The sequence below is a fragment of the Notamacropus eugenii genome, chromosome 5 (assembly GCF_028372415.1).
Source record: "Notamacropus eugenii isolate mMacEug1 chromosome 5, mMacEug1.pri_v2, whole genome shotgun sequence".
NCBI classification, from domain to species: domain Eukaryota; kingdom Metazoa; phylum Chordata; class Mammalia; order Diprotodontia; family Macropodidae; genus Notamacropus; species Notamacropus eugenii.
The window spans coordinates 369,132,517-369,146,806 of NC_092876.1; the positions used below are offsets into that span (position 1 = coordinate 369,132,517).

General features: G+C 38.4%; 1 protein-coding gene across 19 annotated transcripts in view; it reads left to right on the plus strand.

Annotated features, from left to right (window-relative positions):
• The window catches only part of ABI3BP (ABI family member 3 binding protein), a 286,413-nt gene that overhangs the window by 69,050 nt on the left and 203,073 nt on the right, over positions 1-14,290 (plus strand). Inside the window, exon 1 of one of the 19 annotated variants that reach the window (XM_072614172.1) lies at positions 10,925-11,384. The exons of the other annotated variants lie outside the window; for them this stretch is intronic. Within the exon in view, the coding sequence (XP_072470273.1) occupies positions 11,366-11,384 (19 nt within the window). The 5' untranslated portion in view covers positions 10,925-11,365. Of the gene's footprint in view, positions 1-10,924; positions 11,385-14,290 lie in introns of those variants that run through there. 19 annotated transcript variants of the gene reach the window in all.

Sequence of the window (14,290 nt, forward strand, 5' to 3'; positions counted from 1 at the left end):
CAGCTCTGCTCTAGCTCTGCCTCTTCCTGCTCCACTCCTTCCTGTTCCATGTGTATTGACTCATGTGACTCAGACTTAAGCAGGTCACATGGGCCTATTAATGGATGGGAAAGATCTTCCCATTAAGAAGCAAAATTACATTAACAATCAGCAAAAAAGCATTATCAGTACAAATGTTCACATGAAATATTTGTGCCTGACCTGTGGTAGAACATTCCGAGCTCATACTGGTCTGAGCAGTCACAGTCAGACACACTGCTGTAATCTTACTCAACTTAGCCATTTTGATCCTCTTCAATACCAAAGGACAACAATCATAACCATTAAGTACTTACGATAAGCCAGGCATTGTGCTAAGTATTGGGGGATACAAAGAAAGGCAAATGACAGTCCTTGCTTTCAAGGAGCAATTAGTGTAGTGAGTGAGACAACATGTAAACAACTATGGACAAATACAGGATAAACTGAAAATGATCAATAAAGAGAAAGAACCAGAATGAAGAGCAAACAGAAAAGGCTTCCTGTAGAAGATGTGATTTTAGCTAGGACTTGAGGGAAGCAAGGAAAGCAAGAACAAGGTTGTAAAACCCAGGTGCTCTGAATCCAGAGCCAGTGGTCTTTAGATAACATACAATATAGCTTCAATAACTGGCTGAGGGGGTTCTTCACATAAGGATCACCAAGGAAATTTGCATGGGATGCTGAGATTCAGCATTCTGTTGTTTATGTGAACATATCCTGGCAGAGGAATTAATCCCCTTCCCCTCAGGAATCTTGAGAGAAGCTTTTTCTGTGATTCACAACATAGGAAGGGAAATTCCTGTGCTCCTGCGATTAGTATGTTTATGGAAATATATTTTTGTTGCTGATGTGCTTAATACTCTTTACTGGGTACGCAGCCTAGCTCTGTGCTCCTCATTGTCCATTTTGTTGCCCATTAGGGAAAAGCAGTCAGGACTGCTCCTCTCTCTCATTGCCATGGATCACAGAATTAGAATAGGAAGGGACCTCCAAGACCATCCAATTCCATCATGCAAACATTTGAAGAATCTTGGGTTCAGGGAGGTCACATTACTTGTTCAAGGACACATAGTCCATAAGCATCAGAGGCAGGATTTGAACTCAAGTTGTATCCAGCTTTCAGTCCTAGGAGCTGGAGACCTTCTTCCCCAGTATCCTCCCAACTTCTGCCTTTTTTCCTCTCAGACTGCCTTTGTGTCTTATGTTCCCTCCTTAGATTGTAAGCTCCCTGAGGACAAGGACTGTCTTCTTTATATTTGTGTCCCTAGAACTTAGCACAGCATCTGGCATATAGTGGTTGCTTAATCAGCATTTACTAACGGACTATGACACCAAGATTCTCTCCACTCTACTGTAAAACACACACATGGTAAAGGTCAATGAATGACACCCTTCTTTCCTTCATTTTCCATATCGAACAAGTGAACAAATTTCTGGTCCCTTCAAATATTTTATGTCTGCCCCTCCCCAAAGTAAATCTGTTCACTAGGGATGTACGTATATCTCTGCCAATTCTTTAAAATAAAATCAAAAGGTTAGTCATAAGCTTTGCTTTGATAATAATAACTGACTACTTCTTAAAGATGCCTGTTCACTAAATGGGCATTACCTGCCTCTAAGTGAGCACATGAAAAGGCCTAGCCTAAAAAGATCAAAAGCTCCCAATGCATCCTGGTCCATCTCCAGTCATCCTGATGAGTATCTGGTCACTGGATCCAGATGGCTCAGGAAAAGAAAATGAGGTTGGTGACCTTGCACAGCCCTCTGTCACTCAAATCAAAGTCAACTGCAAGTCATGTCACCATTTCTCTGATGTCATGGTCTTCTTTGAAAACAAAGGACGAACACAACAACAGCAACAATAGCTGACCTGTGTAGTTCTCTTTAAAGGACAAAAATGGATATATATGTATGTGTGTGTGTGTGTGTGTGTGTGTATATATATACACACACACATATAGGTACGTATGTATGTATATATGTATGTATTCTCATTTGGTCTTCACAAAAGCCCTGCAAAGTAGGTATTACAAGTATTATTCTCCCTATTTTACATGGCAAATGAGACTTGAGGAGGTCAAGTGACATCTCCATGGCCACACAACTGAGAAGCATAGGAACTGGATTTAAATTCAGGTCTTCCTAATGCCAGGTCTAGAACTCTATCCATTTCACTAGTCCCTACTTTGCTGTGTCTCTGAACTCCTCAAGGGAACATCATATCATACATTAGAAGAGATCACAGAAGCCATTTAGTCCAAGGTCCTTATTTTACATATGGGGAAACCAAGGCCCAAGGAAGCAAAGTGATTTCTCCAAGCTCACACAGGTAGCAAGCATCACAGGTGAGATTTGAATCTAAGTCCTCTTGGAGTGACTTCAGAGCCAGTACGAACCTGTCCGTCACCATCAGCTATACCTTGGCAGCCTATATGATTTCTACCCAAATCTTTATACAAACCATCTATAAAATATCTACCCGGTGTGGTAGAAGTCACCTTCTGGTTCTTTTAATAATTTGTTAATTCTAGAAACTAGCACAATGTTAAGTACATAGCAAGCATTTAATAAATGCTTACTGATGGATTGACAACAGTGCATCGACTGATACTTTAAGCTATCCATTTGTTAACATTTATTTTGCTTAATGTTTAATTCACTTGCTTTTCTGGTCATACGTATACTTTGATCATGCTTTTTATAGTACATCTCACATATGTCATTGAGAACAATGCTGCCTACTATTTGTACTCACCCTCTCAATTCCATTGGCCTATGAGTCACATGCAGTTGCATCTTCTGACATCTGTAATTCATAGCCATATATCATCACTAGAGATGATTGGATGAGGCGAATACTGATATTTGAAAGATGAACCTTTTGAGACAAAGAGGAACATGAGATCACAAAATACTATGCAGCTTCTCTAATGCAACTCAGCATGTTTCTTATTCAGTTTTGGACTCAGTTCATTGTTCATCTGTAACACCTATCCAGTATCTGTGTACTGGTGGGCCAACAGGCTGTACATTGAAGAAGAAGTTTGACTCTCTCTTGGAGCAACTTTGGCAGTTAGGATTGATAGAACAAGTAAGTTGTTGGGAAGTCACAAGGATGCTTATGAGGTAAAATGTCTCAGAAAGCAATATAGAGTTTGAGAATCTAAATATACAAACAGCAAAGATCCTTGACATTTTCTACCATGGTTTAATCCATTCTCGTTTTAAATCTATAAAATTATGAAATTGCATCACGTCAAATTGGAGTAGTGTTCAGTGAGTTTTTACTCTATTTCCCCTTGTTTAAACAAATGAAATATTTTAGATCTATGTGAATTATTCAATCTGATTCTTTTTTCACACAGTCTATCTGCATATCATGACATGGGCATTCTTTACACTCTTGGTGTAAATTCACCTGTGTCAATTGTTAGGTTGATCTCTCTTGAGTGACTGGATCTCAATGAAGAAATCTTGTGTTGTTCCAAGCCTTAAAGCAATGTCAACTGCAAATAGGAGTGTCTGGAGAACCACCTCCACTAACAGTAGAGAATCTCTCTTCTATTTGCATTTTTCACAGGACATCTCCTGTGATGCTGATGAAGTCTTTTGGCAAACTAGTATCTCTGTTTTATGCCTTAGTTGATACTGATAGATTTTATTTTATTTTTAATTATGGAATAAAACAAGCATTTCCATAACATAGTACAATAAAATACTGATAGATCTTAATGGAAAAATTGCACATTCAAGGCAAATAGTAATATTTATGAGCAATTCATAGTGGAGTTTTAGGAACCAGTCTAGTAATACAGGAGTTTTGGACCAGAAACTCTCAGACTCCTAGATCACATAACTAGTAAAGGTCTGAATTGGGATCTGAAACCTGGTCTCCCTGAAACCAAAGCCAGCCCACCATTCACAACACCATACTGACTCTACATAGGCATGTTACCCTATGGATGCTACATGTCTATACATTCCTCTGCTTTAGAATGTTGGACACCAGTACCATTAGACTTTTAATAGATATAGATTGCTAACTCACATTTGTGTTTACTGAACCACAGTATTTCTTTTGTTCAATTTTCCCCAGGAAAACCAATATATAGAAGCCATAGCTGTGCAAACTATAAAACAAATGCCGTCTTCTTCCCTGACTTAATTTCTAGCTATTCTTCTCTGCTTGGATTTGTTTTTCTTGATTTCTTATGACATACAAACACACCTGCAGTTTATGGAGAGAGTCCAAACATTGTTAGCACTGAGATTAGTGTTATTACTCAGCCCTCTAAATCTGTTGCTCTTTCATCCTGTGTTTACTGGAAAAGGTCATTGTCACTTTTAGGAGCACCTACCTCTTGCCAAATAATTTAGGGATTGTGTTCATCTATGTTAAATCTATTGCAAACTTAAATATTTAGAATAGATATTGTTATAATCTAGTTTGGAAGCTTTGAGGAGGTGTGAGAGGTGGTGTGGTATGGTGTGTGGAGAAGTGGCCTTGGAGCCAGAAAGACCTGGGTTCAAGTCATGCTTCAGATACACACTGGTTATTTGACCTAGGGCAAGTCCCTTGACTTTTTGGTACCCTATGCAACTCCCTAGGACAGGGGTAGGGAATCTGCAGTCTCAAGGTCACATGTGGCCCTCTGGGTCCTTAAGTAACCACCCTTTGACTGAATCCAAACTCCATAGAACAAATCCTCTTAATAAAAGGATTCGTTTTCTAAAAGTTGGTTCCCCACCCCCACTAAGTTGCAGAGAAGGTACTGATCTGATTGACAGAGAGATTTTCCTAATCTGGGAATTCCCTTGACCTGTGAAACCACAGATCCAGTCCTGAACCCCTTATAATGTACTCACATTTAGAGATCAGGTGTTCAATGTATAAAGTGTAAATGATCACACTTAAAAAATGAGATCCTTACGTCCCAGTCTCTTGTTTGTGTGTTTCCAGAAGGAAAGCAGCAAGAGATTGAATTAAATTAGACCTCTTCTTTTATAACAGGGTATTTGCTAGAGCAAAAAGAACATGTTATCACAAATCAGTCTGGCCAGAGTAACTCAGTGAAACTGCCCCAGGGATGCACAAAAAGAGTCTTCTATTATAAGCAGTTAAATGGGGTTCTCTTTATGGCAGTAGCTGGTTTCCAAATGACACCTGGACTGAAGGTTTATGGAGGGAAATGGGGGTGAGAACTGTTCTGCCTTCAGGCACACACAATGGATTTAACAGAAAGGGAAGACTGATGTCATTAACACAGCTCTGCCCCTACCTGCTCTGCTTTTCCATAATTTTGCACTAAGATTCTCAGAACTTTCTTTGATATATTAAACTTGGCAGCTGGGTGATAGAGGAAAGGCAAAAACACACACACAGGGAAATTATTATATCAAAAGCTAATAATTCTTCAGAATAAAGGTTCTGCATAATTAAGGTTTTCACTAGTTCCTGAACTAGCTTCTGATGTGGATATTCACGAGGGCATGCTTACCCCTCCTGGTCCAGTATCACATACTCAACTAATCACATCATCATGCTTCCCAGAGCTGTCTACAGTACACCAGGGTCTGATGATCACACTCTTTACTCAAGGAGCTATCCAACCAGAAAGGTTCAGAAGACCTCTCCTCCCACCCTATCTGTACCTTCCCAGCAAGCCTCATGGTTTGTGTCAAGATTCTGAGGATCATTGTTAGAACAGCTGTCTATATCAGTGGTTAAGGTAGCTTGTCACTAACCCACTTCCATAGTAAATTCAGGCCTAATTTTTCCCTAGTCACTAGCCTTCTCTTTCTTCCCTTTTCTTTCCTTGAGAATCTTTCCCCATTGCAGAACAAAGGACCTGAGTTTGATCCTGTTCTCTGCCACTTACAGCCTATGTAACCTTATTTCTTTGGGCCTCCATTTACTCATCTATAAAATGAAGGGATAGGACTAGAGGAGCTCCAGGGTACTTTAAAGCTCTCAATCTATGGATGTAGCTAGAATGAAGGTTACAAATTTATATTTGTAAGCCCAGGATCTAGCACAGTGGAGTGTACACAGTTTAATAAATACTGGCTGATTGATTACATGATCATCCTAAAGAAGGAAAGAAAGGAGAAGAAAGGAAGAAAGGGTTAGAAGGGAGGTATGTGAAAGGCTCTGCACTAAGAGCTGGGGATACAGATAGAAAATTAAATTCTAATGACAGAGAGGACACATATAGGAAGTTTCTGCTACAAATCAGATGGAAAGGTTCCATAATCCTTAGGTACAGCAAAACAGATGTCAATGCAGTTTCTTTAACACAATTTCTATTGATTAAAACCAGATTCATTTTTTATATTTAACTACTTTAAAATGTCAAGGACTTTGTTGATGAGAACTTTCTTCTCCCAGTCTTTGATAACTGTGGCTATTTCTCCTTTGGTGGCAGCTGGTCAGTAATTGGAAGTAGTGATTGAAGGAGTGGTCATGACTTGACTCTCTAGAACATGCTACCTCTTGTCTCTCCTTTAGGGTGCCTTGCAGCTTCAACTAGGCTGACCTGCCTGCCCCATAGGTGATAGCTGACAGTTGGTGGAGATCGCTAACCCTTTCACCACAGGTTGCTTCCCTGATGTTGGCTGCAGAGGTTAGACTAGAAGAGAAAGATATCTCTATCTATCCATCTCTTTCTCTCTCTCTCTCTCTTTCTCTCTAGCTAGCTAGCTATCTGTCTGTCTTTCTCTCTATTTACACACATATACATACATGTATATATATACATATATATTATATATATATACACAAATATATATGATGTACTGTAGAGTTGGGAATGACAAGACTTGACAAATGAATGGAGGGGAGGGAGAAGGAAGAATATAGAGTCAAGAATGATAGTGATAATAGATGCAATATATTTTATATACATATGTATATATGCATAAAGTACATATGCTCAGTGAGAGGATCACCTTTGTCAACATCCTGCAGTATACCCACTTTGATTGGCTACAAGGAATATCTATTGTAGCTACCCACATAAAAGTATTGATTTTACCTTTCTTTGAGGAGAGAGGCAATATCCTGTCATCTGATTGATTTTGCATCTCTTCCACCCCCACACTTTCCAAAGCTGCATGACGTTTTTAAAATAAAAAATGAATTATAATTGTGTGTTGAAAATGTTTGAGAACCCTACAATTGGAATCAATGAAGATACCCTGGGGTGCTGAAAAATGTGGGTTTGGGTTAAGTATCATAGATTCAGTAGTACCCAAGAAGACTTTAACAGTTTGTAATCATTATTTATGACCATGATGCTGGCTGCTTTCCTGACACATTCACATTCTATTTTTTTTTTTTTTTGCTTCTCTTTCATTTCTGTTGGCATATGTTTTGTTTAGCCCATATGGTGTGATGAGATGCTCTCTGTACTTGGAGTATCATTTGTTAAATATATCTGACCATGATTTTGTACTAAATGTATATGTTATGCAACCCACATACACAGTTAATGTAGAAAGATGGCTCTGTCATACAGTAACCACTCTTCCAAACCATTCAGCACTTTTCTGATATGTTTGCAAAACTCATCACTTTCTCAGAAAGTTGAAGATTTCCTTCCAACAGTATTAGTAGATACAGAACAAATGACAGTCCTTCTCCATCTCCCCTCCCCCCACCATTGAGCCATATTCAATAACCAACAATGTTTCTTTTGGGCTGCTTTCAGCAAGTTTCCAAATGGATAAGGACTTGACCTGTGATTTCGTTGGTATAGGGAACTCTTAGGGAAGGGAATTCTCATTGTCAGTGTAGGTCAGTACCTTATCTGCAGTCTTGGAGAGTTGCCTAGAGGACCGAGAAATTGACTTGCTCAAGATCACATATCCAGCATATGTCAGATATTCAGTTTATGTCAGAGAAAGAACTTGAACCAAGGTATTTCTGGTTCTCTAGTTTTTAATGAAAACAGCTCATGGAGGTTTGAAAAATCTTAATTAAATTAATAATATTCATATAGTACATCATGCTTGCAAAGGATTCTCCTTATAAAAACTCTATATTAAGAAAAACATAGTATTATCCCAAAATTACAGATGGGGTAACTGAGGCTCATAGAAGCAAAGAGTTTGCAAATGTTCATCCAGTTGGTTTCAGAGCTGTTCTTTAAACTCAATTCACCTGTCTTCAATTCACTCCAAATGGGGGTGAGCATATAAAAATAAACAGCCAGAATGACTAAGGAATCTATAGATGTGTCTATCCACTGGACACCAAAGAAATGGTATCTATCTAGTCACTCTCTTTTGACTAATTTCTCGTTGGTTATTTAAAAGGTTTACATGTCTTAAACTGATGTACTTGTAAAGAGCATTAGTTCTCTTTGTTTAGCCATAAAGTAGCATATGGATGCTCTGTCCTTTCTTTTGAAATCAATAGATTAAAAGTAGCTAAATTACCCATGAGTAGAAACCATCTCTCTCTTTTTTGAATCCAGAATCGAACTGTTAAAAAAATTAAAAATTACATATATGAAGCAATTACAAGACTTCTTTGCATTGGATATATAATAATAATAGATTTTATTCAATACCATAGGATATAGTATTAAGTGATATAAGAAATCAAGATGAGAGATTATTTTTCATCCAAAATAAAATAAGATCTCTATCCTCAGACTAGCCATATGATTCTGTAACAACTCACTTAACCTTTATCTGCCTTGGTTTCTTCATCTGTAAAATGGGGATAATAATAGCACCTGCTTTCCAAGATTGTTGTGAGGATAAAACTTTTTGTAAACCTTAGGGCACAATATAAATGTTAACTATTACTATTAATAGTATTGTTATTCTTATTCTTAACAAAGATGGTACAATTAACCTCTTGAAGCCCTCTTCAACCTTTGCCTGAATTGTTGCAATAGCCAGCTAATTGGTTTCCCTGCCTTGTGTCTCCCTTCACCAATTCATCCTCTATACAGTTGCCAAATTGATTTTCCTAAAGCACAGGTCTCATCTTGTCATTTACCTACGCAGTTCCCTTTTGCATTTAGGACTAAACATGAACTCCTTTGTTTGACACTTAAAGCCCTTTATATCATATCCGTAACCTACCTTTCCTACCTTATTACTCAGAACTCCTCTGTAAGTACTCTAAGGTTCAGCCAAATTGGCTTTTTTTGCTGTTCTTGACACATGGCTTTCCATCACCCCTCCCTGGCACTCTTCTATCCCTGTGATAGCTTCCCTCCTCACCTCTGCCTCAGAATCCCTTTTCTGATTTAAAATCAGCACAGGTCCCACCTAAGACTTGAAATCTTTCCTGATACCTGCCCTCCCCCTCCCCAGCTATTAATGTCCTTCTACCCCAAATTACCGTGGCTTTATTTTGTATCTACTTGTATGTGCCCATGTTGTCTCACCCAATAGAATGTAAGCTCTCTTCAAGGACAGAAATATTGCCAATGCCCAAGACAATACCTGACAAATAGTAAACACCTTAAGAATTGACCTCATTCTCAGAATATAGGCAGCATATAAATGTGTTCTAGAAAAGCAGAATCATTGAATATTAACCATAATAATGTAAGTGTGAAGTAATTGACACTTGTGAAGACTTAAGGATAGTTTCTGAATCAGACCTAGCAGCTAGACTACATGGTGGAGAGAGTGCCAGGCCTCGAGTTAGGAATGCCCATCTTCCTGACTTCAAATCTGGCCTCAGACACTTCCTAGCTTGGGATCCTAGTTAAGTCACTTAATCATTTTTGTCTCAGTTTCTGCATCTGTAAAATGAGTTGGAGAAGGAAATGACAAGCCACTCCAGTATTTTTGCTAAGAAAACCCTAAATGACTGAACAACAAAACAACAATTGAATTAGACAACATGTAAATAACTGGTATTAGTCAGTCAATAAGCCTTTGTTAAGCATTTAACTAGGTGCCAAGTCACTGTGTTAAATTCTGGGGATATAAAGAAAGACAAAAGCCCAGTCCCTGTCCTCAAGGACCTTGAATTCTAATAAAGGAGACAACATGTAAATAAATATGTATCCATAAAAGATAAATTTAGAGTAGAGGGGAAGCACTGGTTGGGGAAAGCACCTGCAGGTGGGGGATTGGGAAAATCCTCCTAAAGAAGGTAAGATTGAAGGAAGGCAGGAAGCAGATATGAGGATGGGGAGGGCATTCCAAATTATGGGGGATACCAGTAAGTGGGAGAGAATGAAGTGTCAACTTCAAGGAACTGACAAATTGGTCATTGTCACTGGATTGTAGAGTGCTTGGATGGGAATAAAGTATAAGAAGACTGTAAAGATAGGAAAAGTCTGTGTAATAAAGAACATTAAATATCAGATTGGAATGTTGTGTTTGGTTCTATAGATACTAGGACCACTGCATGCCTGTGGAGTGAGATGACTGGGTTAAACTTACACTTTAGAAATATCGCTTTGGCAACTGAGTGTAGGCTGAATTGAGATGGGAAAAGAGGAGAAGTAGGGAGACCAAATAGAAGGCTATGGCAATGGTCCATTGAGAGATGTTTTCTCCTATCTCTTTTTGTCCTTGTCCTTTATGACTCCTCCACTGTTGACTTTTTCCACAAATATTCTGTCTTCTATATGGATCTTCATGACTGTTGTGTTCTGATTCTTCACCTATCTGTCAGACTTATCCTTTTCAATCTCCTTTGTTGGTTCATCATTTGACACCCACCCAACTATGGTTGTTCCCTGAGGTTCTGTCTTATGCCCTATCCTCTTTTCACTCTGTACAATCTCACTTGGTGATCTTAGTTTCCATGGTTTCAACAATCTTTTGAAGATGATTTGCAGACTTATATATCCAGCCCTAGTCTCTCTCCTGGGCTCCAAGTACCTGTTCACCATCTTAGACTAGATATTCTACAGGCCACTAAAGCACAGTTTCCCTCCAAAACCCTCTCCTTTTCCAAACTCCTTATTACTATTGAAGGCAACATCATCCTTAGTCTTATCAATGAAATTATATTAAAGAAGATACGTTGTCATCAGTTTTGCTATTGTACCCTCCACTATTAGAACCTGAACTCCTTGAAAGCATAGGCAGTCTTGATTTTCTATTTGTATTTGTACTTAGCACAATGACCCGAAGGTACCAAATGCTTATACTCAGAGCAAAGAAGTAAGAGGCAAGAAAATGTATCAAGAGAAACTCTTAGAGGCCACAGAATTTGGGAAACTCCTAACCTGCCAAAAATGTCAGCTACCTTTTATTGATTTAGGTTAAACAGAATGGATGTACTTTGAAACCTTTGTGACCTGCACCATCACATTCCCTACATGGGCCATCAGATGCTACAACAAGATAACAACACAGTTTGATGCTGATGTATTTTAAATGTGAGTTGGGCCCTTTCTGACACTGATCTGGTTATTGACACCAGTTGCTAAGGGGAGGCACCGTGGTTTAAGCTCTGTACAAAGGAAATGTGGTCACTTTCTCACTGTTTGTGTGATAATTGTTTATGGCATCGACTTTCCTCATGTTACATAGCCATCAGTTAATCTTTCCCAAGGGAAAGACTAATGTGGCAACACCAAGTCAGAGTCTTTGAACAGAATGACTGTTGTGATGACAGACTTGATGCTGCCTCTTGTTCAAGGGCCAGGCTAGCTGATTTAATCTTTTTGCTAGTTTCTTTAAGCCAGGGATGGGGAAACCTGTGGCCTTGAGGCCACATGTGGCCCTCTAGGTCCTCAAGTGAATTCCTTTGACTGAATCCAAACTTCATAGAATAAATCCCCTTATTAAAAAAAATTTGTTCTGGAAAATTTGGATTCAGTCAAAAGGCCACACCTAAAGACCTAGAAAGCCACATGTTTAAATTCAGTTCTATCCCTTAGTCATATGATATATGGTATAATAGTGATGACAACCTTTATATATATCTCTTTAAGATTAATAAAATATTTTCTTTACAAGAACCATATGAAGTAATTCAAATACTATTATTTCCATGTTACAGAAAAGAACTCAGGGAATTTATTCAAAGTCATATGAATGACAAAAGTAATACTTGAACCCAGGTCTTCTGATTTGAAGTTTAGTACTCCTTTCTTTTTGTGATAGATTAGATAGATAGATAGATAGATAGATAGACAGATAGATAAACAATAGATAAAGAATTTTTTAAGTGCTTTATTATGTGCCAGACACTATACTAAGGGCTGGGGACACAAACAGAAGCAAGACACTACCTGCCCTCAAAGAGTTTACGTTTTAGTGAGGGAAGATAACACATAAAGAGAGTGAAGAGAATTGGGGAAGGACAAAATCGGTGTAGAAATGGCCATGAAATGGAGAAGAGGGTCAAGGCCCTGTAAAAATATGGCAAAAGCTCTCACCTATTAGAATCAGGGGACCCAGGGAAAGAGTACTAGTTTCTGGTGGGAGGGAGATAGCTGAAAAGCAAATGACATCATGGGAGGATTGCCAGGAAATATTGTGAAGTCTCTGATAAGATAAGACAAAATGGTGAGCACTGGACTTGGAATCTGGAGACTAGGATATTAATTCACTCCATATGTGACATTAGCAAAGTCACTTCCCCACCCTGACTCTCAGTTTCCTCATATGTCAAATGTAAGAGGTGGTTTATATATTGTATTTAATATCACTTCCAATTCTAAAATTTTAAGATTTCAGAGAAGCCTTTTAGTATGTCTAAACTTTACTTTTTCCTCTGTGATTGATGCTTTTAGGAATAACAACTTATTTCACAGGCTTATAAGACATTAAGTGCTTTTTCCAAAAAAGACAGTGGTAGTTTTGAGACATGAAAGGCTAATAAAAAAATATGATCAATTGCTTGGTAAGTACATGAAAAAGTAAAATAATTACAGCTGAGGACCAGCAATACAACTCAAGCATATGAAATATGGAATTAGCAACATAACTCAAGCATCTGAAGTATGGTAGGATTAGTCAAATCCCTTGGCTCCCTGGGTAGACCTGCACTATCAAAGAATGAAGTCATAAATCAGACAACCCTTTTGTTTGTGTTGGTGCATTAGAATGAATAAATTAACAAATGAATTGTTGGATGGATGGAAAAATCATTATTAAGTACTGTGCTAAGTACAAATACAAATAGAAAATCAAGACTGCCTATGCTTTCAAGGAGTTCAGGTTCTAATAGTGCAGGGTATAATGGCAAAACAGATGATAATGTATCTTCTTTAATATAATTTCATTGATAAGACTATATCTATTTTTTTAATCATTAGACATTTCTGAGGACTTTGGGGGGTGAAAACTTTTTTTCCGATGATATTTTAGTAGTAGTGGTTATTGGGGACAAAAGTTACCAGGTCATAACTTGACAAGAGGGTCACTTCCTTGGTTAATGGTTACAAGACTGGGCTGGAAGGAGGGCTGATAGTCTGGGGACCCTCCTATTTTGGAGACTTGGGGACCTGAGCTATCAATATCAAGTTCAAGGCTAGGTGACAGTACATAGAGCTCTGGAGTCAGGAAGACCTGAGTTCAAATCCCATCTCAAACGTATAGTATCTATGTGATTCTAAGCAAGTCAGTGTACCTTCCTACCTTAGTTTCTTCATCTGTAAAATGAGAGTAATAAGAGTCCCTACTGTTGTAGTGCTGACTACAGCTATCATTTATAGAATGTAGGGGTTGATTAGATCATCTCTAAGGTCAAAAACAATATGTTCTGTGGGACATTGTGACTGTAGCCCCCTCAACACTCAGAGGAAATGTTCACAAAACTCATTGTGAACTTTAAGAACTACATAAATGTGAGCTACTATAATTGTTACTATTAGGATGTAACTGCTTAGAGATCAGGGTAAAAACAGAGTGGTATGGGCCAATGAGTGAACCAATAGACAGAGGTGAGAAAGGAAGAAAGAAAAATAACTGATAAATCAAAAGGAATACTAAGTGATATAGAAAATGTCCCATTCCCTTCATCATCTCTACTCTGTACTACTTCCAAAGGGCTGGACAATGGTGGGGTAGGATCAAGGAAGGGCAAGGATGTTAGGGGTAGGACAGCTGGGTGGGGAAAATCACAAGTAACAGTGTCGAATTTAAATAATCTTCATCCTCACTCAGAAAGAATATAAAACGAGACTCTCAACCAGTTGGGGATGCTTGGAATCCCACAGCACTTCTCACTGGGTAAAGCTTATTCTTGAATTCTCATCACCACTGTCATAGCCTATAACATATAGCCTATAGCTTTTCATTTCTTGACATCACTCTTATGGTATCTGACTCTACC